Source organism: Haliotis rufescens, unplaced genomic scaffold (assembly GCF_023055435.1).
Source record: "Haliotis rufescens isolate VD_foot unplaced genomic scaffold, xgHalRufe1.0.p SCAF_18, whole genome shotgun sequence".
Classification (NCBI taxonomy): domain Eukaryota; kingdom Metazoa; phylum Mollusca; class Gastropoda; order Lepetellida; family Haliotidae; genus Haliotis; species Haliotis rufescens.
Window position 1 is genome coordinate 8,973,116 of NW_025963868.1, and position 27,867 is coordinate 9,000,982.

Sequence of the window (27,867 nt, forward strand, 5' to 3'; positions counted from 1 at the left end):
ATTTCAAAATTTGAGTGGTATTTCTTTGCCCAAATTATCACAAAAACTCAAAACATTTATTTTAAATCTCATTGCATAGGTTAATGTTCTCAGAGGTGAAACTGTTTATCAGGAACTCTTCTCATTGTCCTGTACTGTTTGTCTTGTGTTCAGCATCATTATCTAAACCATGTTGTGTTTCCTTCCTTTCTAGTGAGTTTGAGCCAGTCAAGTGGTCGGGCGCGGTCGGACCCCACCCACCAACACCACCCACATCTACACTTGCAGTCATCCCACTCCGCGGCTCACCACCAGGGGGCGCCGACTGGAGCTGGAGGAGGAGGAGGAGGCTACACCACTATGGATTGTGAGAGTCCCCACCACCGCCCGACCGTCGTCACGACAACCGCGCACCACGCTGCACACCATCACCCACTTGCACAGCAGCCAAGCTGGGCCAGTGCGGAGGTATCCCAACTCCACGGTCGCCATAGCAATGGGTCGCATTCACATTCCCACTCACATCAACGGCATCATCACCATTCACCCTCATCGTCGGCATCAACCACGTCATTACATCAGTCTGGCCACTCAGTCCACAGCGGGACGACCGGAACGTCCCAGCAGAATCTAATGCTCGGAACACTCTATTCAGACCCAGAAAGAAGTAGCTTCAGTGCCCGCACGAATTTCGCCCCCAGCGGCGTGCCCCCACCGGAATTGTCTTCCGCTACAAACATAGCCGGTTCAGGTGAACTCGGCAGTGTACACGCACTTCATCATCATCCGAGCGGAAACAGCCTCGAGGCCACCCAACTAGGCTCGGTGAACATGCAGTTGGCCGGGTACCCTTCATCGCCAGGACAATATGGACAGTTCAGTCAACAAGCAGGATGGCCCCCCTCAGCCTTCCCCTACGCTTTAACATCCACGGCTGCTCCCACATCCCTGACCAGTCATGACCCTACGGGTCAGCACAACCGGACTGGCGGTGCCGGGGAGAGGGGGGAGGAGTCGCCCATGGTAGGGGTGTGCGTTCAACAGAGCCCTGTGGCCAGCCATTAACGTCAGGCAAGAGACTAGGTGTGTTTGTATAGTGTGCCATCTGTAGGTGGGATGGGGTGGGGTTGACTCCCCTCTGGGATCGCGCCTCAAAGCGGCCTCCACATGACGATGGTGGGGAATGGAGATTCTACCGTTGCAGTTGTAGAAGCTCTAAGTTGAGTGACAGGGATCCTCTTTGTGCATATGTCTTGGAATATATACAGAGTGCTGTGGACTGACGCGATGAACCAGAGCTATGGACTGATGCGGTGAATGAGAGCTGCGTATGTCTTCGTGGCAACACAGGAAATTCTTGAACAGTGCTGTCCAGGCTGTGATGACAAGGAACTAGCAAGCTCTCCCTGATGAGCTTATGCCTCTTGAACTGGATATCTGACCATGAACTGTCACCAACAGATAGATAAGGCTTCACTGGATATCCGACACGGACTCTCCAACAGACAGATCAAGATTGACAGGTTATCCGACACGTACTATCGCAGACAGATCAAGCTTGACTGGATATCCGACACGGACTCTCCAACAGACAGATCGGGCTTGACTGGACATCTGCCGCGGACTCTCCAACAGACAGATCAAGCTTGACTGGATATCCGACACGGACTCTCCAACAGACAGATCAAGATTGACAGGATATCACACGAAGACTCTCCAACAGACAGTTCAGGTTTGACTGGATATATCCGACACGGACTCTCCAACAGACAGATCAAGCTTGACTGGATATCCGACACGGACTCTCCAACAGACAGATCAAGATTGACAGGATATCCGACACGTACTATCGCAGACAGATCAAGCTTGACTGGATATCCGACACGGACTCTCCAACATACAGTTCAGGTTTGACTGGATATATCCGACACGGACTCTCCAACAGACAGATCAAGCTTGACTGGATATCAGACACGTACTATTGCAGACCGTTCAGGTTTGACTGGATATATCTGACACGGACTCTCCAACAGACAGATCAAGCTTGACTGGATATCTGACACATACTCTCCAACAGACAGATCGGGCTTGACTGGACATCTGCCGCGGACTCTCCAACAGACAGATCAAGCTTGACTGGATATCCGACGAAGACTCTCCAACAGACAGATCGGGCTTGACTGGATATCCGACACGGACTCGCCGACAGACAGATCAAGCTTGACTGGATATTTGACATGGACTCTCCAAAAGACAGATCAAGCTTGACTGGATATCCGACGAAGACTCTCCAACAGACAGTTCAGGTTTGACTGGATATCCGACACAGACTCTCAAACAGATCGGGCTTGTGCTGGCCTTGAATGAGTAAAGCAAGAGAAAAAGAAGATTCTGTGACATTGTTAGTCTGACAAAAAATTCCTTACATTACCAGCGTGCACCAAGACGGGCAATACTGACATTTAGTGTGCCCATATGCAACAAACGTGTCAGCCAAAATTTTGTAGAATTGTTCCAGCAGAACGGCATCACCCTTTCCGAGTGTAGTGTTATTCAGCAGTGAGGTCCTCACGGCAAGACAATCCCCACGAACGGAGAAAGGCTGTGAAAGAAGACAAAGGTCTTCCCGACTTACAGAAACATGTCGGACCAATGCCAAATCAATTGATTCATTTATAAGCTGGACACACATTCATTGTATATATTCTCGTGTGGGCAGGGTATGGACTGCTGCAGCACCTCCCCACATGATAATCCTTCAGAGTGCGACAACTCCCGAACAGCGTTTATATGCTAGTCACCACTGGGGTCGGTTCCTCCAATATAATTGTACATAGTGTACATAAGGACCGGAGCATCCTGCGACCGGAGCATCCCGTCGGGGAAAGAGGAAGGGCTCCGACAGCAAGTGTGGGTTTGAAGAATGACGGTCTCAGTCCCCCTGTGTGTGGAAGACCGTCATTCTACTGCTTGTATATTATGCTTGATACAAACAGAATGTGTAAATTGGTACTGAAGTATGCTATAATGTGACTATTTATTATTTAAGATTGAAAGGTTGGGCCCAAGTAGGTGCCAGGCAAACAATATGTTACAGTAGGCAGACATCGCTGTGATGATCTGTGCTCCCGTTAAGCGTTTAGTTCCAAGCTTGATGTGAAATCTCCCTCTACTTTTCCTGTCTCTATTATCAGGGATTTGTCTTTCATGTTTCAGAGATACTGTTTTTTCGTAAAATCTGGTAAATTTTCCCATTTGTTTTTTTCAAAAATCCCAATTGAAATGTCATTCTTTGCGTTTCTCAGCTTATATGATAAAATTCACAGTGACATCTCTTCAACAATTTCCATAATTTTCAAAGACAAGACACATCTTTGAATTTAGAGCAAAGAAACATTTTTATCATCAAGTCGATGAAACTGGATAAATCCCTGCACATTAACCAACATTATGGTTCAACCTAGCTTAAACATTTCATTGCACTGCCTTAATCAGAAAAAAACAACTTTCATTAATCATCAACAAACAATGTGCTCTTTCTTGCAGTATTAGATGTCTATCTTACGTCTCATCTCAAAAATCGTAATAAATTTGTGCAAGCTTGGAGCTGAAGGGTTCCGCGAAGCGGAGGTTGATGATGTTTGCCTACTACTTGTATATAGTCTCCCAATGTCGTAGCTAGGAACGTAGCCTTATACACAGCCACTCCGCAGCAGGTCAAGGTCGTGCAACATCGTTGACAGACAAACATGACCATCAGCACGCATATTTGCATAAACATTGTCGCGTTACGCCAAGACCAGGGTCGGGCAGCATAACAAGCTGGGTCAGCATGCATACATCCTTACACATTTCTCAATCTGCCATTTTGTGAACGAAGTTCAACTCTGTATTGGATCCTTTCTATATGTTTGTGGAAATGAAACTGTAACATTGTTGTCAAAAGGTAATGAAGATGTTTCAAAAGAAGTTTCAAAATTGTGATTGTCCCTGACATTGATCCCAAGGCTCCAAGGGAGGTAACTCTACCTGTAGAGTTGTCTCCCTTGGCTGACAGACTGTCCGTGCGTTATAGGGCATATCAGGTTAAATAATGGCTCTGTCTGTTTATCTTGGATCCCTTGCCCTAACGAAGATGGCCGTAGCTCTAAGATGATCGTAACTCCCTTACATTAAGAGTCTCAGGATGGCCTCAGCGCTAAGATGATCGTAACTTCCATACATTAAGAGTCTCAGGATGGCCTCAGCACTAAGATGATCGTAACTTCCATACATTAAGAGTCTCAAGATGGCCTCAGCACTAAGATAATCGTAACTTCCATACATTGCCTCTAAGATTACTTTCGAACAATGCCGAGGATCCTATGTTATATTTCAATAGTCCTCCAAAAATGCGCTGCTATTGAGTTGCCGTCGATTGTGATTGACCAATGTATGCATGCAGTCCCAGACTTGTGTGGATTGTACCGCGCCCAGCACATTGTCATGTGACCTAGTTGCTGCTACTTGTTCACTACTTGTAGCTTGACCTTCGCCCTCAATCTGTCCTTGACCTGTGACCACAATCTGTCCTTGACCTGTGACCCCAATCTGTCCTTTCTCACACCAATTGGGTGGGCGACTTTAAAATTTGATGACAGAATCTTTTCTCTAGAATGGGGCTTGGCTAGGGTGATATATTATGTTGTATGACGTGGACTAATTTAAGGCATACATACTGATGAAATAAAAGCATGACCATATGTGATCGTTTCTTCTCGCATGCTTTGGTGGGTCAATCTTCCTAATAGTCAAAATGCTTTCTCACATTTGGACAAATAAAACATATTTTATGTTCATTAAGAAAAAACAAAAACTTACCAGTACAATAAACACCAAGTAATTTTTATTTCACAGAAAATTACTGAATTTCTTTCTTTTCAAAATTCAAATACAATTATGTGACCATTTTGGAAGGTCGGAACAGTGAAAGTTTTTTGTTTTTAGATTCCCGAAGGATGCGTTTCGTTGTATTCTCGGTGTATATGTAAGACAAGCATCTATGGCAGGACTCTGATCAGAGACCGATTAACAAGTTGTGGCCATTTTTTTTAATTGGTAATTCTTCCCATGGCAAACCTACAACAGCAAAGAATATTGACACATTCGACTTTGTTTTCATGTCGCCATCTTCATTCTTAACTGAAGACTTAATATGATAGCAAAGGGAGAGTGCTGCAATGTCTGCCACAAACTGGCCATAGATAAGACACATGCCATAGATTGGAGTCCTACATTTCAAAGGGCATTTCAATGTCTCCGGTATCCTTGGTTTCTCAATGATTCCTCTGCCTTTGTTTCATATCGTACAATTCCCAGAAAAACGTGTTTGCTGTGTGAAGTGCCAAGGGTTAAGACAATAGTGCCCCTTATTCACAGACTATCTATTCTACTTGGTTTCAGCTACACTAAGCTTCCGATTCGATCATCACAAAACAACAGGTTTGTCCTCGCAATAAAGGACATTTGTAATTTCGTTTCTCTAATGTGCGGCACTTCAATACAGTTGTGTTGTCCTCATGTTCTCATCTGGTTTGGGGCCAATGTCTTTAAAGACAGTTTTCACAAGTCTCATAAAAGTGTATTGAAATCCTGGAAAATGTTTTTCAAAGATTCGAAATTGAAGTTCACAATTCCATCAATTAATACCTCGTTTGCCCTTGCCCTTTCCAGTTGTAGAGATTTTGAATTATGAAATGACAATGCAATATTGAAATTTTTTGAAGATAAAGTCAAATTTTCATTTTTAAGAATAATGTATTTGATTTCCTAATGTGCCTTTTTCAGTGTGAAAAAAAATAAATTTGAACGGATTCAGATACTTAAGAAATATTTGAGTTGTCTAGAAGCGTTACTAATTTCCAAAAATTGTTGAGAATTCCTGTATTGCTTTGTGATGTGTCATGAAAGGTAACTGATGTTGCCCAAGGTTGTTATTGGACCACTGGGATAAAATTCCCCTGATATGTGGGGATGACTCCCATCAAGCAACCAGTTTTTAGAATGAACAGATTTTAGAATAAAGTTGTGTGCTAATGAAGATTTTTAAAAATGTGATCATGAATATATTTTGATTAGCAAAATGGTATTGCAATTTCTGTATGACAAGCAGCACCTGGAGAACAAGCATTATATTTCCAGGAAGTCGATAATCAGACATAGATTCATCTGTACTTAAGGTGGAATACACCCAGTCATGCTGTGTGACTTGTTTCAGTCAAATATTGACGTGTGTGTTGAGGAAAGGTTTTTAAAGATGAACTATGAAAATGCGGAGCCTACCACTTTACGCCAAGAGGTACCTATTCAATGAGGTTGTCTGTCTTTGTTTAAAACCATTTGGAAAGTTTTTAATTATTTTATAATTTTATTCTCATTAAAACTTACCTGAGATAAAAAAACAAACTGATTTTACAGATTAAAGTAATGATGGTCGTCAGTTGACTGTCATCACATCTCAGATAAGGTTGAAAATGTCTTGTCACCATGGCAACACAGGGTTGTGTTTTAGTAAATGTAGCTCGCATCCATTATAGGATGTGAGGACAACACTGGATTTAGAGATTCCAAGATTACTCTGGGTTCTGATGATCGGAATTGCATCAGTGTTTCAACACTGTCAAGAAAAACAGACAGTAGTTCTATTTTGATCAATTAATGTTTTCATTACCGTTTAAAATTTGTGGATTTTTCAAGAACCTTCCCTCAGTGGAAATCTGATAATTAGTGTGTCCTTGCAGTGGATTTTGACTTCACTCTTGTGTTAAGACTTCCATGTTCTGAAAGGTCAGCTTACTGACCCTAGAGGTGTGAATTTGTTAAATTGGAAGTCCATCTTGGAAGGAATAAAGAAGAATTGTCTTTGAAATTTGGAAAACTAAATGTAAATGTTAGTTCTCTACAACTCAAGATTACATGGTAATATTGAACATTTTGTATAACCCAAAGTGTTTTCTGGACCGGTTAGGAGTTGGCGTTTTTCACCATTGAAATTGTATGACTGAATCATGTTTCGTAGAATCTGAGATGTAATTTGGAAAGTGAAAGAATTAAATATAGTTTCAGAGGAACTGTTTGTCATTTAGTGGAACGAAATTGAACAGAGACATTTTGATAAAATGGTTAAAAGAAGTTGACAAGTAATCATGTTTGAAGAATTGAAATTGTGTTAAGGAAATACGCATTGATAGGGAAAATATGAAGTACTGGGTATCCTGTTTCTGACTTTATATTTTTGGTTTTAATCATTTTACAATGGACATTGTTGAGCCTGTATTTAATCTTGTTTAATACTTTTAGACAAAGCTATTTGTGAGATATTAGCCTTCTTTTATCCATCATTATGTTTATATCTTAACTTTTAACTCACTCACTCACTGTACATGTTAATAGCCATCATTTTAAGATATAAATTTATATTTACTCTGAGTTCATTGCCTTATGCCAGGCCCCGCCATCTTATCTGAAGCATCTGTCTGCGAGGTTATCTCCCTTTGACCATGGGTTACCTCCCTTAGACCATGGTTTCCTATCCTGAGTCTGTAGTGTCACCTGTCTGGCAGTAAACAAGCTACATCGCTTGCAATTTGTCTTTGTTGTTGTATTTATATTTACTTAGCTTATCTCAAACGAAACATGGATACTAAGATTAATGCCCTCTGTTAAGCCTTACACACTTTGCTATAACCAGCCTAGTGGTTGGAATTGCCTCCGAGGTCTTGTGGTAGAGCGTCCGCCGGCAGAGCTGAAGGTCCGGGGTTCGATCCCCAGCCGCGTCATACCAAAAGACGTTAAAAGATGGTACTTGTTGTTACCCTGTCTGGCGCTCGGCATTAAGGGGCTAAAACAAGGACTGGTCAGCTCGGAGTATACTGGTTGACGCGACGTTAAACCCAATTTCACCTCACCTTGTGGTTGGAATTGGTCCTCAGTAACCCGTGCTGGTCGTAAGAGGCGACAGAATGGTTTGTCTGGTCCAGGCTCGATTATTTACAGGTCGCCCTCATATAGCTGGACTATAGCTTATTCCAAGTTTCACAAGAGATTTGGTGAGGTGGAATAACCTAGTGGTTAAAGCGTTGACTCGTCAACCCGTCCGCCTCCGTGGTCTAGTGGTAGAGCGTTCGCCCAGAGAGGAGAAGATCGTGGGTTCGAACCGCATCGCCGTCATACCAAAAGACAGTAAACTGTGTATGAGTGGGGTATTCTTCTTAAACTGCGACATGGTATCTCAGTGGGCTAGCACTATATAACCCGCATTAGTTCGGACCAGCCACCCAGACACACGTGCATGTACGTCGCTATATAAGTGCAATACTCTTGGACGCGACGTTAAACCCCATCAAACCTCATCTTGTCACGCCGTTCGATTTCCCACACGGGTACAATGGGTGAAGCCCATTTTCCGGTGTCCCCAGCCGTGATATTGCTAAAAGTGGCGTAAAACATTACCCACTCACTCACAAGGGCGTTATGTACTTCTCAGTGTTCAAATTAAGGGGGCATGATGTCCTATAGGCTGATCCTATAGTGTCTGAATGTCACTTGTATCAATCAGTGACCGCCTCAGTGGTCTTGTGGCGAGAGCGCCTGCCAGGAGAGCGGCAGGTCGGGGGTTCGATCCCCGGCCGCATCATACTAAACTATGGTACGTGTTACCATGCCTGGAATTCAGTATCAACGGGATGAAACAAGGACTGGTCTGCACAAAATCCTTGTATACGTTAAACTGCAGCATGGTATCTCAGTACCCGTGAAGACCTGTGTTAGAATAGGTCTTCAGCAACCCATGCTTGCTGTAGGAGGCGACTAACCGGATCGAGTGGTTAGGCTCGCTGACTTGGTTGATGCATGTCATCGTATCCCAATTGCGTGGATCGATGCTGATGATGTCAATCACTGGATGGTCTGGTCAAGACTCGATTATTTACAGACCGCCGTCATATAGCAGCAATATTGTTGAGTGCGGCGTTACAAAACAAACAAACAAACATCCCCCAAGACTCGATAATTTTTAAGCCGCTGTTACATGTAACCGGAGTACTATAACACCGGCATTGTCCGTACAAGGGCACCCACAAACACGCACGCTCGTCGCTGTATGTGTGTTAAACCCAATTTCACCTCACCAGTATCAATCACACGATCACCTGTTCCAAGACTCGATTGGGGGCACGGGCGGCCCAGTCGCCCAAGGCGAAGCAATTCGCCGAAGTGGTAAACGTCTGAGACCTGCATCACTTCGGGCTTTCCTCCCACATTAAGCTGCCACGCCGTGATATGACTCGAATACTGTTAAAAGCGGCGTTAAACTCAACTCACTCACTCACTCACTCATACCATAAAAAAATGAGTTGACAAATTGTCTAAGTCTCCAATACAAACGGTCCAAATGAAATCAAGTATGAAACCAAACCCTGTGCTCTAAAACCTTCCAGTGGGCCTTCTCGTTTGAAAATATAAAAAGCAAACTTCTAGCTTTACATTTTCTACTATTCGGAGAGATTCAGTCGTAAATTTGTTGCATACATTAGCTCAGATTATTGCGATTATATCGTCGCAAGAATTGAGGAATTAATGATTTGATACTTATTTGGAAAAGTCAACAGAAATCGTTCAATGTGACGCCATGACTGACGCAGACTCTCGCACACTGACGACGACATTGGTCTGCCATTCCAAGGACAGTAGGGGAACATAAAAACAAATAGAAGCTGTTGAATTCAGATTGATTCTGATTACTTAACTTACATGACGGTCATTTATGCATATGCGATCCCTGCATCAGGGAAAGGGGGCACGGGTGGCCCAGTCGTCTAAGGCGTCGCGATTCGCTGTGCAGAGTTGCGTCCCTTGGACACGCCGGAAACCTGTGCTCGTTGGTTCGACTGCCCATTCGCCCCGAATCTTTCTGGATTTGTCAACACCATAACCATGCTCTTGGTTTTCATCAAAGTGCTACGCGCCAGAGACCTGCATCACTTCAGGTTTTCCTCCGACATCAAGCGGACACCGTGCTTCAACTGGAATACAGTTCAAAGCAGCGTTAAACCCAACTCGCACACTTCAGCAACAACCCATGCTTGCCGCAAAAAGAGACTATGCTTGTCCTTAGAGGCGACTAATGGGATCGGGTGGTCAGGCTTGCTGACTTGGTTGATACATATCATTGATCTCAATTGCGTGGATCGATGCTCATGTTGTCAATCACTGGATTGTCTGGTCAAGACTCGATGATTTTCTTGGAATATTGCTGAGTGCGGCGTCAAACAACAAACAAAACAAACTGGGTTGCTGACTTTCAGTGTCCCTTCTTTCAACTTTCAGGATAAATCACCAACAGCCATGACACTACTGGACCTACACCAGTTCCACGTCACACCGGGGCGGTCGGGTAGCCTAGTGGTTAAAGCGTTCGCTCGTCACGCCGAAGACCCGGGTTCGAATCCCGACATGGGTACAATGTGTGAAGCCCATTTCTAGTGTCCCCCGCCGTGATATAGCTGGGCGTAAAACCAAACTCACTCACTCACTCCACGTCACACCATCCCGAAGGTTGACTTTCATTTTCAGGTATAGTGGATTTAAATAAGAAAAATAATACTTAAGACATTGACGACGGGAACAACAGAGATTTAATGTATAAACCCGGTTTTAAACTTGAACATTTTCCCAGTGATTTTCTAATAAGTAACAGCACTGAAGCTGTAGTAATGTTAGCAATGGACAAGACTGAGAATCTATCTGCCGAGAACCTAAGCCATATCGGAATGAAGATTTGCAGGATCATTGGAATAGAGTCCAGGGTCCACTTGCACAAAGCGATCTTAGCGCTAAGACTTTCGTAAGCCTATGTTAAAGTATGGGAGTTACGATCATCTTAGCGCTTAGTCTGTCGTAAGCCTAGGTTAAAATATTGGAGTTACGATCATCTTAGCGCTTAGACTGCCGTAAGCCTATGTTAAAGTATGGCAGTTACGATCATCTTAGCGCTTAGTCTGTCGTAAGCCTAGGTTAAAATATTGGAGTTACGATCATCTTAGCGCTTAGACTGCCGTAAGCCTATGTTAAAGTATGGCAGTTACGATCATCTTAGCGCTTAGACTATCGTAAGCCTATGTTAAAGTATGGGAGTTACGATCATCTTAGCGCTTAGACTATCGTAAGCCTATGTTAAAGTATGGGAGTAACGATCATCTTAGCGCTTAGACTATCGTAAGCCTATGTTAAAGTATGGGAGTTACGATCATCTTAGCGCTTAGACTGTCGTAAGCCTATGTTAAAGTATGGGAGTTACGATCATCTTAGCGCTTAGACTGTTGTAAGCCTATGTTGAAGTATCGGAGTTACGATCATCTTAGCGCTTAGACTGTCGTAAGCCTATGTTAAAGTATGGGAGTTACGATCATCTTAGCGCTTAGACTGTCGTAAGCCTATGTTAAAGTATCGGAGTTACGATCATCTTAGCGCTAAGATCGCTTTGCAAGTGGGCCCAGGAGAGGAAATGGTTAAAATGTTATGGTACAAATCAAATGAAGGAAATCTGTAAGCAGAATTGCCAAGCAGTAAGAAATACTTCGAAAAAATCGATAAGAAATATAAACGCCAATATCAGTTACACAAGCATGATCACTGGAATCACTTCTTGCTCAGCACGCAGACCTTGACTCCCGGAATGATGTTTGTTTGTTTGTTTGTTTGTTTGTTTAATGCCGCTCTCCGCAATATTCCAGCTGAATAATCGAGTCTGGGCCAGACAATCCAGTGATTGACATCATGAGCATCGATCCACGCAATTGGAATACGATGGAATGCCAACAACAAATACCATATATTGGTCTTCGGTGTGACGCGGCCCTGTATCGAAGCCCCGACCTTCCGCTCTCCGGGCGGACGCTCTACAACTAAACCACGGAGGCGGTCTAGTCATAGTGAGTGAGTGTGGTTTTACGCCGCTTTGAGCAATATTCAAGCAATATCATGGCGGGGGAGACTAGAAATGGGCTTCACACATAGAACCCATGTAGGGAATCGAAACCGGGTCTTCAGCGTGACGAGCGAGCGCTTCAACCATTAGGCTACTCGGTCGACCCGTCGGGTCATAGAAGGAACGTGGCGTATAGTAAACGATTAGATATATAAGACGCACCTCAAAACCTCAAAAAAACCCTCAAAATCCAAAGATGCTGCCTCAAAACACACTTAAATGGTTTATCCACAATTGTGGTGGTGACTTGCTTCGTTAACTGCTGCGAAAAGGTCCATATATTAGTGACGAAAATGACATGTTTTGTATTAATAAACAGCGGGCTCTAGACGCCCAGGCAGGTCTATCCTCTCGCCGAATCTCGGGAAGCCATATCTCTCCAGAACTATGTTACCGTCAGACATCTCTCGTGGTGTCAGGGGAGAACGGGATCCTGTTGACTTCCGGCTAATCGACGAGCCTCGTTGTGAGTCTACTTCAAATGCAGCCAGAGCTTTTGAGACATGCTTCCCTGGTATATCTAATTTCTGGAACAAGGCTTTAACCATGCCTTCCTTCTCCTTCAGGAGGTCTTCGTACTTTAGAGCAAATATAGGGATCCCACTCTCTCTAAACTCCTTGTATCTCGCCATTATGGCCGCACTCAATATCATCCATAGGCCAACAAAAGTCAAGTTGGATGCAATGTCCTCAAGGTCATGGTCATTGCGATCTATGCGTGTCATCGTTGTGTACACATCCCTTCGAACTCCCGGAAAGAACCTCCCGAATAAATCACAATCGATTAAGGCTTTAAATATTTTACCTTTAATTTCAGACTGTGTTAGTCCCTTGGTAGAAACAGCATATGGTAAACTGTCTCTGTAAAGAAACATGTGCTTGATTTTAGGAAACATTTCACAAATGTCCTTGACCTCTGCGAAGGTAAAGGCAGCGACCTTCAGAACAATTCTTTGAGCTCCTGGCAGTGTCTTACACTGCAGCCTGATGACACTCCGCAGCAGCCCTCGAACGACCTCTTCCGGGGCGGCTTCGCTCTTATTTAACACTGTTATATAAGTAAGGGCATCTGGTTCTCCGAGGGCGATGGTCCCTGGGACCTGCTCAAAGACCTGACTGAGTAGAGTAGAGCCACAGCGCCCAGTGCTAGAGACCCATATGACGGGGAGCTGAGGATCCCCAGTCTCGTCCGCCAGACGGTGAAAGGCCACAAGAGGAATCGTGTATACTTTCTCAGCATTGAGAACCTGGGCCCACTTCATGAAAGGGTGTGTGTCTGAGCTGTAGATATCTACATCTTTGTCTGTCTTCAGAAATATAGCCTCTGTTGATGTGATGTTATACAGAGATATTGACGGGTCCAAGAGGATTCGGGGATGGTCAAACCTTTCGTGTGTGGTCCAGAATTCGTTTGTGTCGGAAGGCTTCATATGAGACACTTTTCTTTTCCAAAACACGTGTTGCACGTGGACGGCACGTTCATAGGACGTGTTGGTAGCTGCTCGTGCAGACTGGACCCCTGTAATTCTCCAAAGAAGGCCCTGAAGAACTTTGTATACAGGTGTCAGAATCACGAAGATGATGGAAAGGAGGCTGGATGGCAGTTCAGAGAACATCTTCTGGTTTCTGCGGAAGATAAAAATATATCAATAGTAATCTGCTTTACCAATGAGAAAAGAGAACATACTTCTTATCTGCCTTGTGTGCCTCCTGTTCGTCCTTCCGTCTGTCCATCTGTCTGTCTTGTCTTGTCCGTCTTTCTCCGATTTCTTATCGTGTCTTCTTTGTCTGTCTGTCTTCCTCTCGTGTCCGCCGATGTCTTCTTTGTCTGTCTGTCTTCATCTCGTGTCTGCCCATGTCTTCTTTGTCTGTCTGTCTTCCTCTCGTGTCTGCCCATGTCTTCTTTGTCTGTCTGTCTTCATCTCGTGTCTGCCCATGTCTTCTTTGTCTGTCTGTCTTCCTCTCGTGTCTGCCCATGTCTTCTTTGTCTGTCTGTCTTCATCTCGTGTCTGCCCATGTCTTCTTTGTCTGTCTGTCTTCCTCTCGTGTCTGCCCATGTCTTCTTTGTCTGTCTTCCTCTCGTGTCTGCCCATGTCTTCTTTGTCTGTCTGTCTTCCTCTCGTGTCTGCCCATGTCTTCTTTGTCTGTCTGTCTTCCTCTCGTGTCCGCCCATGTCTTCTTTGTCTGTCTGTCTTCCTCACATGTCTGTCCGTATCTTCTTTGTCCGTCTTCCTCTCGTGTCCGCCCATGTCTTCTTTGTCGGTCTTCCTCTCGTGTTCGCCCATGTCTTCTTTGTCTCTCTTCCTCTCGTGTCTGCCCATGTCTTCTTTGTCTGTCTGTCTTCCTCTCGTGTCTGCCCATGTCTTCTTTGTCTGTCTGTCTTCCTCTCGTGTCCGCCCATGTCTTCTTTGTCCGTCTTCCTCTCGTGTCCGCCCATGTCTTCTTTGTCCGTCTTCCTCTCGTGTCCGCCCATGTCTTCTTTGTCGGTCTTCCTCTCGTGTTCGCCCATGTCTTCTTTGTCTCTCTTCCTCTCGTGTCTGCCCATGTCTTCTTTGTCTGTCTGTCTTCCTCTCGTGTCTGCCCATGTCTTCTTTGTCTGTCTGTCTTCCTCTCGTGTCCGCCCATGTCTTCTTTGTCCGTCTTCCCCTCGTGTCCGCCCATGTGTTCTTTGTCCGTCTTCCTCTCGTGTCCGCCCATGTGTTCTTTGTCCGTCTTCCTCTCGTGTCCGCCCATGTGTTCTTTGTCTGTCTTCCTCTCGTGTCTGCCCATGTCTTCTTTGTCTGTCTGTCTTCCTCTCGTGTCCGCCAATGTCTTCTTTGTCTGTCTTCCCCTCGTGTCTGCCCATGTGTTCTTTGTCCGTCTTCCCCTCGTGTCCGCCCATGTGTTCTTTGTCCGTCTTCCTCTCGTGTCCGCCCATGTGTTCTTTGTCCGTCTTCCTCTCGTGTCCGCCCATGTGTTCTTTGTCCGTCTTCCTCTCGTGTCCGCCCATGTCTTCTTTGTCCGTCTTCCTCTCGTGCCCGCCCATGTGTTCTTTGTCCGTCTTCCTCTCGTGTCCGCCAATGTCTTCTTTGTCTGTCTTCTCCTCGTGCCCACCCATGTCTTCTTTGTCTGTCTTCCTCTCGTGTCCGCCCATGTCTTCTTTGTCCGTCTTCCCCTCGTGCCCACCCATGTCTTCTTTGTCTGTCCGTCTTCCCCTCGTGCCCACCCATGTCTTCTTTGTCAGTCTTCCCCTCGTGCCCACCCATGTCTTCTTTGTCTGTCTTCCTCTCGTGTCCGCCCATGTCTTCTTTGTCCGTCTTCCTCTCATGAGTGAGTGAGTGAGTGAGTTTGGTTTTACGCCGCTTTTAGCAATATTTCAGCAATATCACGGCGGGGGACACCAGAAATGGGCTTCACACATTGTACCCATGTCGGGATTCGAACCCGGGTCTTCGGCGTGACGAGCGAACGCTTTAACCACTAGGCTACCCGACCGCCCCTAGTGAGCAAGAACGACAGCTTAGCGTTATTATAAGAATTATCTGCCCTTGAAGTGTTGAGAAGGCTTGTGTGGGAGCAGAGATAATCTGTCTCAATTTTTTCAGTTTCTACCGAGAACTGACACATTACTCCACCTGTCCCCCACGACTGTCGGTATCGAGACTGTAGTGACCGCGGGGAGCAGCGAAAGTCTTAGACTAACATTTAGTCTCTGAAATCTTATATTACACAATATCCTTCTTGACTCTAAAAATAAAATAAAAATCCCTATGCTGATTTCAGAATAGAGCTAGCTTGAGCTGGCTAGATTTGCTTTTGTATGCGTTTCTAGTTTGTATTTTTTTTCATGAATTAAATATATTCCACGGTCTTGGTGCAGGACTGTGGAATATAATAGAGCTAGCTTGAGCTGGCTAGACTTGCTTTTGTATGCGTTTCTCGATATATTTTTTTTCATAAAATAAATATATTCCACGGTCATGGTGCAGGACTGTGGAATAGAATAGAGCTAGCTTGAGCTGGCTAGACTTGCTTTTGTCTGCGTTTCTAGATTATTATTTTTTCATAAAATAAATATATTTCACGGTCATGGTGCAGGACTACGAAAGTCTCAGTCGGCTCCCTTCTTCAATGTCAACACTCACAAACTTTGATATGGCACTGTCGAGATTATATCGCTGGAGCTGGAGGTGATTATATAATATTCAAAGCCACTCTCCCCGTATTGCAGAGGAGCGCTGACGCGTGGCCTGCTCACATCCGCACTACTCTGCATGCACAGGCGCATCTTGTGACAGTCTCTTTCACAATAACTCAGTCCACAGGTTAACTTAGCCTGTCTCGCAGTTCCTGAATCATGTAATTTTCCCTGTCGCCTAGCCCTTACTGTAATGCTATAGTTCTATTAAAGTGATAAAAGCAAGTCTAGATTTTACCCAGGTTCTGGTTCTCGCACCTCACTGCGGCTCCTATACAATATATACATGTAGTTGCTTGTTTCTATCAAAATTATGTATTTCAGAGACTGAGAGTAAGTCTAGGGTGAACACCACTGCAATCGGCAATACCCCGCTGTGTCATGGCGGCCTGCAGATAATTGCACCTGGGCGATCAGTGGTGGCTATTGACAGCATAGTCAAGAGTACACGGGAACCAGCGAATGGTTCAATCCGTTCAGAGGTCTTGAAACAATAACAAAACTCACCAACTTTGAAATGGCAGGCTACAGATGTATCGCTGGAACTTCAAGGGCTTTTTCACGGTCGCTCTGTCCAGGAACGCTGATATGGCTCTCTGGTGGGATTCACTGTGACTATATGCATACATAACCTCTCTATTCTCCTCCATTCAGGTCGCTGGGCCTATTATTTGAGCAACCTTGCAAATACGGATTCTCCGCGAGGAATGGGAGCAGTGTCGTCATCGATATCGTTCACTAAAGGGGCATTCACACGGTACAACTGGTTGGTACAACTTGTTGCATGCAATTAGTTGTACGGACTGAAGTTGTTTACAACTCGGTATTCACACGGCGTCGAGTTGTATACAACTCGGATCTCGCGAGATCTCCTTGCGTCCAAAACCTTGTGATTCACAACATTACCGCTGGAATCCTTGTTGCCGAGTTAATTTTTGCACCCACCTTTTCGAAAAATCAACGCTTTGTGAGAATTACGGTCGCGCGAAGCCGGGCCTACCTCTGACTTTGCAATTTAACGGAGTAATACATGATTGAACCCCATGGTGAAAAATTAAAGACTGGTTTGAAAAAGCAAAAAGTGCTCAATGTTGTCCTAGTTTCTGTTTTGCTTGCGAATGAAAACTCATTTGATCGTACATAGATAAAGTTCAGTGACGCGAAATTTGGCAGCTTTATTTTAGCCGTGAGCGATCAAAATGCCCCACACAGCTATCGATATTGATAACAACATCGGTTCTTTTTCTAGGACACTGAATGATTGTCATCCAAAATGTACTGAATACATATTTCAAACTTCAAAACATCTTATAGGAAGAATATGCATCACACCACACGATGAGTAACTATTTCTTTGTTCAAATAAAATGACTAATGTGTATGTAGCGGCCATAAAATTTCCGAGACCCGTGATGGGATTCGAACCGCAGACCTGATCCGAGGTCGGACGCCTTGTTCACATGACCATAGAGGTTAAGCCCGTCAGCAAGCTGACAAGGTAAGGATGTCATTTGTGGGATGACTCCACGCCCTGCTACATGTACAACGATGTTGATGTTGACGTGTTCTAATATGACATCCCTACCGGTAATCTCCCTTCACAACATAGCGAGTTCACTGATAGCAGTATGCGGAATGTTCAGAGTATGTTATTCCCTGATGCAGCGAGTGAGTGAGTGAGTTGGGTTTAACGCCGCTTTTAACAGTATTCCAGTTATATCGCGGCGTGTCAGCTTAATGTGGGAGAAAAGCCCGAAGTGATGCAGGTTTCCGACGTTTACCACTTCGATGAAACCAACGAGCACGGGTATGGTGCTGACAAACCTAGAAACATAATTGGGGCGAACCGGGATTCGAACCCACAATCATAGGTTTCTGGCGTGACTAAAGTGACGCAACACTGCACAGCGAATCGCGGCGCCTTAGACGACTGGGCAACTCGTGCCCCCGAGCCACAATGGAGACGTCAGCAGTCGTAATGAGGTCTCAATGAAGTAAACACCTTCCTGACCTATTTTATATAATACACATAACAAACTGGTAACATTTTAGTATTCTCACCCTACCTCATTTTTTAGTGAGCAAGAGTGAGTGAGCGAGTATGGTTTTACGCCGCTTTTAGCAATATTCCAGCAACATCACGGCGGGGGACACCAGAAATGGGCTTCACACATTGTACCCATGTCGGGAATCGAACCCGGGTCTTCGGCGTGACGAGCGAACGCTTTAACCACCAGGCTACCCGACCGCCCCTAGTGAGCAAGAACGACAGCTTAGCGTTATTATAAGAATTATCTGCCCTTGAAGTGTTGAGAAGGCTTGTGTGGGAGCAGAGATAATCTGTCTCAATTTTTTCAGTTTCTACCGAGAACTGACACATTACTCCACCTGTCCCCCACGACTGTCGGTATCGAGACTGTAGTGACCGCGGGGAGCAGCGAAAGTCTTAGACTAACATTTAGTCTCTGAAATCTTATATTACACAATATCCTTCTTGACTCTAAAAATAAAATAAAAATCCCTATGCTGATTTCAGAATAGAGCTAGCTTGAGCTGGCTAGATTTGCTTTTGTATGCGTTTCTAGTTTGTATTTTTTTTCATGAATTAAATATATTCCACGGTCTTGGTGCAGGACTGTGGAATATAATAGAGCTAGCTTGAGCTGGCTAGACTTGCTTTTGTATGCGTTTCTCGATATATTTTTTTTCATAAAATAAATATATTCCACGGTCATGGTGCAGGACTGTGGAATAGAATAGAGCTAGCTTGAGCTGGCTAGACTTGCTTTTGTCTGCGTTTCTAGATTATTATTTTTTCATAAAATAAATATATTTCACGGTCATGGTGCAGGACTACGAAAGTCTCAGTCGGCTCCCTTCTTCAATGTCAACACTCACAAACTTTGATATGGCACTGTCGAGATTATATCGCTGGAGCTGGAGGTGATTATATAATATTCAAAGCCACTCTCCCCGTATTGCAGAGGAGCGCTGACGCGTGGCCTGCTCACATCCGCACTACTCTGCATGCACAGGCGCATCTTGTGACAGTCTCTTTCACAATAACTCAGTCCACAGGTTAACTTAGCCTGTCTCGCAGTTCCTGAATCATGTAATTTTCCCTGTCGCCTAGCCCTTACTGTAATGCTATAGTTCTATTAAAGTGATAAAAGCAAGTCTAGATTTTACCCAGGTTCTGGTTCTCGCACCTCACTGCGGCTCCTATACAATATATACATGTAGTTGCTTGTTTCTATCAAAATTATGTATTTCAGAGACTGAGAGTAAGTCTAGGGTGAACACCACTGCAATCGGCAATACCCCGCTGTGTCATGGCGGCCTGCAGATAACTGCACCTGGGCGATCAGTGGTGGCTATTGACAGCATAGTCAAGAGTACACGGGAACCAGCGAATGGTTCAATCCGTTCAGAGGTCTTGAAACAATAACAAAACTCACCAAATTTGAAATGGCAGGCTACAGATGTATCGCTGGAACTTCAAGGGCTTTTTCACGGTCGCTCTGTCCAGGAACGCTGATATGGCTCTCTGGTGGGATTCACTGTGACTATATGCATACATAACCTCTCTATTCTCCATTCAGGTCGCTGGGCCTATTATTTGAGCAACCTTGCAAATACGGATTCTCCGCGAGGAGTGGGAGCAGTGTCGTCATCGATATCGTTCACTAAAGGGGCATTCACACGGTACAACTGGTTGGTACAACTTGTTGCATGCAATTAGTTGTACGGACTGAAGTTGTTTACAACTCGGTATTCACACGGCGTCGAGTTGTATACAACTCGGATCTCGCGAGATCTCCTTGCGTCCAAAACCTTGTGATTCACAACATTACCGCTGGAATCCTTGTTGCCGAGTTAATTTTTGCACCCACCTTTTCGAAAAATCAACGCTTTGTGAGAATTACGGTCGCGCGGAGCCGGGCCTACCTCTGACTTTGCAATTTAACGGAGTAATACATGATTGAACCCCATGGTGAAAAATTAAAGACTGGTTTGAAAAAGCAAAAAGTGCTCAATGTTGTCCTAGTTTCTGTTTTGCTTGCGAATGAAAACTCATTTGATCGTACATAGATAAAGTTCAGTGACGCGAAATTTGGCAGCTTTATTTTAGCCGTGAGCGATCAAAATGCCCCACACAGCTATCGATATTGATAACAACATCGGTTCTTTTTCTAGGACACTGAATGATTGTCATCCAAAATGTACTGAATACATATTTCAAACTTCAAAACATCTTATAGGAAGAATATGCATCACACCACACGATGAGTAACTATTTCTTTGTTCAAATAAAATGACTAATGTGTATGTAGCGGCCATAAAATTTCCGAGACCCGTGATGGGATTCGAACCGCAGACCTGATCCGAGGTCGGACGCCTTGTTCACATGACCATAGAGGTTAAGCCCGTCAGCAAGCTGACAAGGTAAGGATGTCATCTGTGGGATGACTCCACGCCCTGCTACATGTACAACGATGTTGATGTTGACGTGTTCTAATATGACATCCCTACCGGTAATCTCCCTTCACAACATAGCGAGTTCACTGATAGCAGTATGCGGAATGTTCAGAGTATGTTATTCCCTGATGCAGCGAGTGAGTGAGTGAGTTGGGTTTAACGCCGCTTTTAACAGTATTCCAGTTATATCGCGGCGTGTCAGCTTAATGTGGGAGAAAAGCCCGAAGTGATGCAGGTTTCCGACGTTTACCACTTCGATGAAACCAACGAGCACGGGTATGGTGCTGACAAACCTAGAAACATAATTGGGGCGAACCGGGATTCGAACCCACAATCATAGGTTTCTGGCGTGACTAAAGTGACGCAACACTGCACAGCGAATCGCGGCGCCTTAGACGACTGGGCAACTCGTGCCCCCGAGCCACAATGGAGACGTCAGCAGTCGTAATGAGGTCTCAATGAAGTAAACACCTTCCTGACCTATTTTATATAATACACATAACAAACTGGTAACATTTTAGTATTCTCACCCTACCTCATTTTTTAGTGAGCAAGAGTGAGTGAGCGAGTATGGTTTTACGCCGCTTTTAGCAATATTCCAGCAACATCACGGCGGGGGACACCAGAAATGGGCTTCACACATTGTACCCATGTCGGGAATCGAACCCGGGTCTTCGGCGTGACGAGCGAACGCTTTAACCACCAGGCTACCCGACCGCCCCTAGTGAGCAAGAACGACAGCTTAGCGTTATTATAAGAATTATCTGCCCTTGAAGTGTTGAGAAGGCTTGTGTGGGAGCAGAGATAATCTGTCTCAATTTTTTCAGTTTCTACCGAGAACTGACACATTACTCCACCTGTCCCCCACGACTGTCGGTATCGAGACTGTAGTGACCGCGGGGAGCAGCGAAAGTCTTAGACTAACATTTAGTCTCTGAAATCTTATATTACACAATATCCTTCTTGACTCTAAAAATAAAATAAAAATCCCTATGCTGATTTCAGAATAGAGCTAGCTTGAGCTGGCTAGATTTGCTTTTGTATGCGTTTCTAGTTTGTATTTTTTTTCATGAATTAAATATATTCCACGGTCTTGGTGCAGGACTGTGGAATATAATAGAGCTAGCTTGAGCTGGCTAGACTTGCTTTTGTATGCGTTTCTCGATATATTTTTTTTCATAAAATAAATATATTCCACGGTCATGGTGCAGGACTGTGGAATAGAATAGAGCTAGCTTGAGCTGGCTAGACTTGCTTTTGTCTGCGTTTCTAGATTATTATTTTTTCATAAAATAAATATATTTCACGGTCATGGTGCAGGACTACGAAAGTCTCAGTCGGCTCCCTTCTTCAATGTCAACACTCACAAACTTTGATATGGCACTGTCGAGATTATATCGCTGGAGCTGGAGGTGATTATATAATATTCAAAGCCACTCTCCCCGTATTGCAGAGGAGCGCTGACGCGTGGCCTGCTCACATCCGCACTACTCTGCATGCACAGGCGCATCTTGTGACAGTCTCTTTCACAATAACTCAGTCCACAGGTTAACTTAGCCTGTCTCGCAGTTCCTGAATCATGTAATTTTCCCTGTCGCCTAGCCCTTACTGTAATGCTATAGTTCTATTAAAGTGATAAAAGCAAGTCTAGATTTTACCCAGGTTCTGGTTCTCGCACCTCACTGCGGCTCCTATACAATATATACATGTAGTTGCTTGTTTCTATCAAAATTATGTATTTCAGAGACTGAGAGTAAGTCTAGGGTGAACACCACTGCAATCGGCAATACCCCGCTGTGTCATGGCGGCCTGCAGATAACTGCACCTGGGCGATCAGTGGTGGCTATTGACAGCATAGTCAAGAGTACACGGGAACCAGCGAATGGTTCAATCCGTTCAGAGGTCTTGAAACAATAACAAAACTCACCAAATTTGAAATGGCAGGCTACAGATGTATCGCTGGAACTTCAAGGGCTTTTTCACGGTCGCTCTGTCCAGGAACGCTGATATGGCTCTCTGGTGGGATTCACTGTGACTATATGCATACATAACCTCTCTATTCTCCATTCAGGTCGCTGGGCCTATTATTTGAGCAACCTTGCAAATACGGATTCTCCGCGAGGAGTGGGAGCAGTGTCGTCATCGATATCGTTCACTAAAGGGGCATTCACACGGTACAACTGGTTGGTACAACTTGTTGCATGCAATTAGTTGTACGGACTGAAGTTGTTTACAACTCGGTATTCACACGGCGTCGAGTTGTATACAACTCGGATCTCGCGAGATCTCCTTGCGTCCAAAACCTTGTGATTCACAACATTACCGCTGGAATCCTTGTTGCCGAGTTAATTTTTGCACCCACCTTTTCGAAAAATCAACGCTTTGTGAGAATTACGGTCGCGCGGAGCCGGGCCTACCTCTGACTTTGCAATTTAACGGAGTAATACATGATTGAACCCCATGGTGAAAAATTAAAGACTGGTTTGAAAAAGCAAAAAGTGCTCAATGTTGTCCTAGTTTCTGTTTTGCTTGCGAATGAAAACTCATTTGATCGTACATAGATAAAGTTCAGTGACGCGAAATTTGGCAGCTTTATTTTAGCCGTGAGCGATCAAAATGCCCCACACAGCTATCGATATTGATAACAACATCGGTTCTTTTTCTAGGACACTGAATGATTGTCATCCAAAATGTACTGAATACATATTTCAAACTTCAAAACATCTTATAGGAAGAATATGCATCACACCACACGATGAGTAACTATTTCTTTGTTCAAATAAAATGACTAATGTGTATGTAGCGGCCATAAAATTTCCGAGACCCGTGATGGGATTCGAACCGCAGACCTGATCCGAGGTCGGACGCCTTGTTCACATGACCATAGAGGTTAAGCCCGTCAGCAAGCTGACAAGGTAAGGATGTCATCTGTGGGATGACTCCACGCCCTGCTACATGTACAACGATGTTGATGTTGACGTGTTCTAATATGACATCCCTACCGGTAATCTCCCTTCACAACATAGCGAGTTCACTGATAGCAGTATGCGGAATGTTCAGAGTATGTTATTCCCTGATGCAGCGAGTGAGTGAGTGAGTTGGGTTTAACGCCGCTTTTAACAGTATTCCAGTTATATCGCGGCGTGTCAGCTTAATGTGGGAGAAAAGCCCGAAGTGATGCAGGTTTCCGACGTTTACCACTTCGATGAAACCAACGAGCACGGGTATGGTGCTGACAAACCTAGAAACATAATTGGGACGAACCGGGATTTGAATCCACAATCATAGGTTTCTGGCGTGCCCAAGGGACGCAACTCTGCACAGCGAATCGCAGCGCCTTAGGCGACTGGGCCACCCGTGCCCCTATAGTATGATTGATTCAGGGTTGTATGTATGTGAGTGTGAAAAATATAAATAATTGCATTGAGGTGGTCTATTGCAATTCGCAGACAACAGAGGACTCATTGCGCTGACTGCTGGATCCAATACGTCATCTGTCACTAACGGGATCGGGGGGTCAGGCTCGCTGACTTGGTTGAAGGATGTCATCGATCCCAATTGCGTGAATCGATGCTCATGATATCAATCACTGGATTGACTGGTCCAGACTCGATTATTTACAGACCGCCGTCGTATAGCTGGAATATTGCTGAGTGCGGCAATAAACAACAAGCAAACAAACAAACAAACAAACAAACGCTCCGGTCACAGATTCCCCCTGGAAGGGGCCAAGTTAGCCACAGCCGACATAGCCGCCAAGGCCTTATTAGAGAAGCAGCCCATTCGGGAACTCCTACACACAGACACCAGCTTGGGATTTTACTCCCCGGTGTTCTTGGTTCCCCAAAAGAATTCTACCAAAATGAGACTGATCACAGATCTCAAGGTCCTGAGCCAGTACTTCCTGATATGTCCTCCAAAATTCCAGATGGAATCTGTCCGGAAATTACGATCAATACTACGACAAAGAGAATTGCTCTTCAGCATCGACCTTCAGGGTGCGTATCTGCATGTGCCGAGTTGCAGTCAATGGCCGTAGTTACGAGTTCCGGGTACTTCCTTTCAGAATCTCCATTGCTCCATGGTTGTTCACCAGGGTAACCGCCCCAGTCATCAGTTTCCCCCGTCTCCATCTGGTCCGTGACCATGGTGACTGCCAAGTAGCAAATCAGCATAGATCTCGGCTCCTTCAAGACAGGGCTTTCCTGACCCGACTCATGACACATTTTGGGTTCCTCATTCATCTATCTGACGTCATCTGTCCTGGGTACAAGCTACACCTCGAGACCCTATCTCAGCTTGTATCCCGTCCCTCCGGTCACTACCCGTGAACATCCGGGGTAGAATAGGTCTTCAGCAACCCATGCTTGCCGTAAAAGGCGACTATGCTTGTCGTAAAAGGCGACTAACGGGATCGGGTGGTCAGGCTCGCTGACTTGGTTGAAGCATGTCATCGATCCCAATTGTGTGGATCAATGCTAATGATATCAATCAGTGGATTGTCTGGTCCAGACTCGATTATTTACAGACAGCCGTCATATAGCTGGAATATTGCTGAGTGCGGTGTTAAACATCAACCAAACAAACAAAACTATATTAGTTATTTGCCATAAGGAAACACAGCATGTAAACCTCAATAAGACATGTACATCACAGGCTAACTTTCTGGTGTCCCCCGCCGTGATATTGCTGGAATATTGCTAAAAGCGGCGTAAAACCATACTCACTCACTCACTCACTCACAGGCTAACCGCACTCCTCCCGCTGAATTATGACACGCCGTGACATAACTAAATACTGTTAAAGGCGGCGTCACAGTCACCTCACGTACTCACTGGTCAATGACTCCAGCCCATCGTCTCCTCATATATTAATAGCATGGTCCAATTCCCCGTGATGATCCGGGTCAGAACTGAGCCTCATTACCCGATCCCTAGACTAACATTTAGTCTCTGAAATCTTATATTACACAATATCCTTCTTGACTCTAAAAATAAAAAAAATTCCCTTTGCTGATAGAGCTAGCTTGAGCTGGCTAGACTTGCTTTTGTATGCATTTCTAGATTATTATTTTTTCATAAAATAAATATATTCTACGGTCATGGTGCAGGACTATCCGATCCCGTTAGTCGCCTTTCACGACAAGCATGCGTTGCTGAAGACGGGTATCCTAATATAGTAATATAATTGTGTTATTAAAGATACGAACCGCACCAGATTATTCAGGCTTTTTTTAATCATATAATGGCAGTCTTAATACAATCAATAAGTAATTACACTCACTGAAGTAACATCAGGACCATTTACCATATGTTATGTAATATATTTCAAATGACGTACAGGCTATGTTTGACAACAGAAACATCTACGGGTGGCCCAGTCGTCTAAGGCGCCGCGATTCGCTGTGCAGAGTTGCGTCGCCTGGGCATGCCAGAAACCTATGATTGTGTCTTCGAATCCCGGTTCGCCCCGATTATGTTTCTAGGTTTGTCAGCACCATACCCGTGCTCGTGGGTTTCACCGAAGTGGTAAACGTCTGAGACCTGCATCACTTCGGCCTTTTCTCCCACATTAAGCTGACACGCCGCGATATAACTGGAATACTGTTAAAAGCGGCGTTAAACCCAACTCACTCACTCACTCTACGCTTCGGAAACCCGTTTCTAAACGTATTTGGAAACATTTGCCAATAATTTTATGATGTATGGAGCTTGAAAGTTGTTCCAAGTTGGTGTTGTATTACCTCATCGATAACAACATTCGCTGTATGATAAAGATGTTTACCACTGTGGCAAACCACGAACAATCAAAATGTTGACACGTCGGGTTTCCGGGTTAGAATAGGTCCCGAGCAATCTAAATGCTGTCACGTGCGGTTTCGGTTAGAATAGGTTCCTAGCTAGCTATTTGCTGACCCTGTGGGGTTTCCGGGTTAGAATAGGTCCCCGGAAACCTATATGCTGACCCGTCCCCAGCAACCTATATGCTGACCCGTGAAGATCCGGGTTAGATTAGGTCCCCAGTAATCTATATGCTGACCCGTTAAGATCCGGGTTAGAATAGGTCCCCAGTAATCTATATGCTGACCCGTTAAGATCCGGGTTAGAATAGGTCCCCAGCAACCTATATGCTGACCCGTTAAGATCCGGGTTAGAATAGGTCCCCAGCAACCTATATGCCGACCTGTGAAGATCCGGGTTAGAATAGGTCCCCAGCAACCTATATGCTGACCCGTGAAGATCCGGGTTAAGAATAGGACCTCAGCAACCTATATGCTGACCCGTGAAGATCCGGGTTAGAATAGGTCCCCAGCAACCTATATGCCGACCCGTGAAGATCCGGGTTAGAATAGGTCCCCAGCAACTATTGGCTGGCGCATTTGTTTCGATACTAACTGAAATATCGGAACTATGCGTCCCGCCCGTCTCTTAAATTTTCCTTATTCTAAAATATGATCGCTCTGTGGGGATTCCAGAATTGAATAAGTTCCCTGTATCTGCTCTTGTCTCTCTGTCGGGATTCCGGGATAGAATAGGTCCCCTGTATCTGCCCATGTCTCCCTGTGGAGATTCCAGAATTGAATAAGTTCCCTGTATCTGCTCTTGTCTCTCTGTGGAGATTCCGGGATAGAAGAGGTCCCCTGTATCTGCTCTTGTCTCCCTGTGGAGATTCCGGGATAGAAGAGGTCCCCTGTATCTGCTCTTGTCTCTCTGTGGAGATTCCGGGATAGAATAGGTCCCCTGTATCTGCCCATGTCTCCCTGTGGAGATTCCAGAATTGAATAAGTTCCCTGTATCTGCTCTTGTCTCTCTGTCGGGATTCCGGGATAGAAGAGGTCCCCTGTATCTGCTCTTGTCTCTCTGTCGGGATTCCGGGATAGAAGAGGTCCCCTGTATCTGCTCTTGTCTCTCTGTCGGGATTCCGAGATAGAAGAGGTCCCCTGTATCTGCTCTTGTTTCTCTGTCGGGATTCTGGGATAGACGAGGTCCCCTGTATCTGCTCTTGTCTCTCTGTGGCGATACAGGGATAGAAGAGGTCCCCTGTATCTGACCATGTCTCTCTGTAGGGATTCCGGGATAGAAGAGGTCCCCTGTATCTGCTCTTGTCTCTCTGTCGGGATTCCGGGATAGAAGAGGTCCCCTGTATCTGACCATGTCTCTCTGTAGGGATTCCGGGATAGAAGAGGTCCCCTGTATCTGCTCTTGTC

At 44.9% G+C, this 27,867-nt stretch overlaps 3 protein-coding genes across 10 annotated transcripts in view; 1 reads left to right on the forward strand and 2 right to left on the reverse strand.

Moving 5' to 3' along the window:
• LOC124121792 (dual specificity tyrosine-phosphorylation-regulated kinase 1A-like) overlaps positions 1–7,603 on the forward strand; it is a 107,455-nt gene extending 99,852 nt beyond the window's left edge. For 4 of the 5 annotated variants that reach the window (XM_046484864.2, XM_046484860.2, XM_046484861.2 and 1 more), the window contains exon 9: positions 194–7,603. In XM_046484864.2, coding sequence (XP_046340820.2) covers positions 194–1,044 — 851 coding nt within the window. In that variant the 3' untranslated portion in view covers positions 1,045–7,603. The remainder of the gene's footprint in view (positions 1–193) is intronic. The other variant, XM_046484865.2, reaches the window with a different exon arrangement.
• A 4,611-nt stretch (positions 7,604–12,214) lies between these two features.
• On the reverse strand, positions 12,215–19,988 carry LOC124121801. 3 transcript variants are annotated; one of them, XM_048398173.1, is made up of 2 exons: positions 19,640–19,988; positions 12,215–13,630 (listed from the first exon to the last, which is right to left on the reverse strand). In XM_048398173.1, exon 2 carries the CDS (start codon positions 13,618–13,620, stop codon positions 12,313–12,315), a length of 1,308 nt encoding a protein of 435 aa, XP_048254130.1. In that variant the 5' UTR covers positions 13,621–13,630; positions 19,640–19,988; the 3' UTR covers positions 12,215–12,312. The 3 variants fall into 3 exon arrangements, with proteins under 3 accessions (XP_048254130.1, XP_048254131.1, XP_046340831.2); XM_048398174.1 differs by lacking the exon at positions 19,640–19,988 and adding an exon at positions 16,693–17,028; XM_046484875.2 differs by lacking the exon at positions 19,640–19,988 and adding an exon at positions 16,689–17,028.
• On the reverse strand, positions 13,637–15,366 carry LOC124121796 (repetin-like). Of its 2 annotated transcripts, XM_048398175.1 has the most exons (3): positions 14,533–15,357; positions 14,309–14,388; positions 13,637–14,200 (listed from the first exon to the last, which is right to left on the reverse strand). In XM_048398175.1, exons 1-3 carry the CDS (start codon positions 15,309–15,311, stop codon positions 13,923–13,925), a joined length of 1,137 nt encoding a protein of 378 aa, XP_048254132.1. In that variant the 5' UTR covers positions 15,312–15,357; the 3' UTR covers positions 13,637–13,922. The 2 variants fall into 2 exon arrangements, with proteins under 2 accessions (XP_048254132.1, XP_048254133.1); XM_048398176.1 differs by having other exon boundaries at positions 13,637–14,388; positions 14,533–15,366.
• Positions 19,989–27,867: the final 7,879 nt, after the last annotated feature.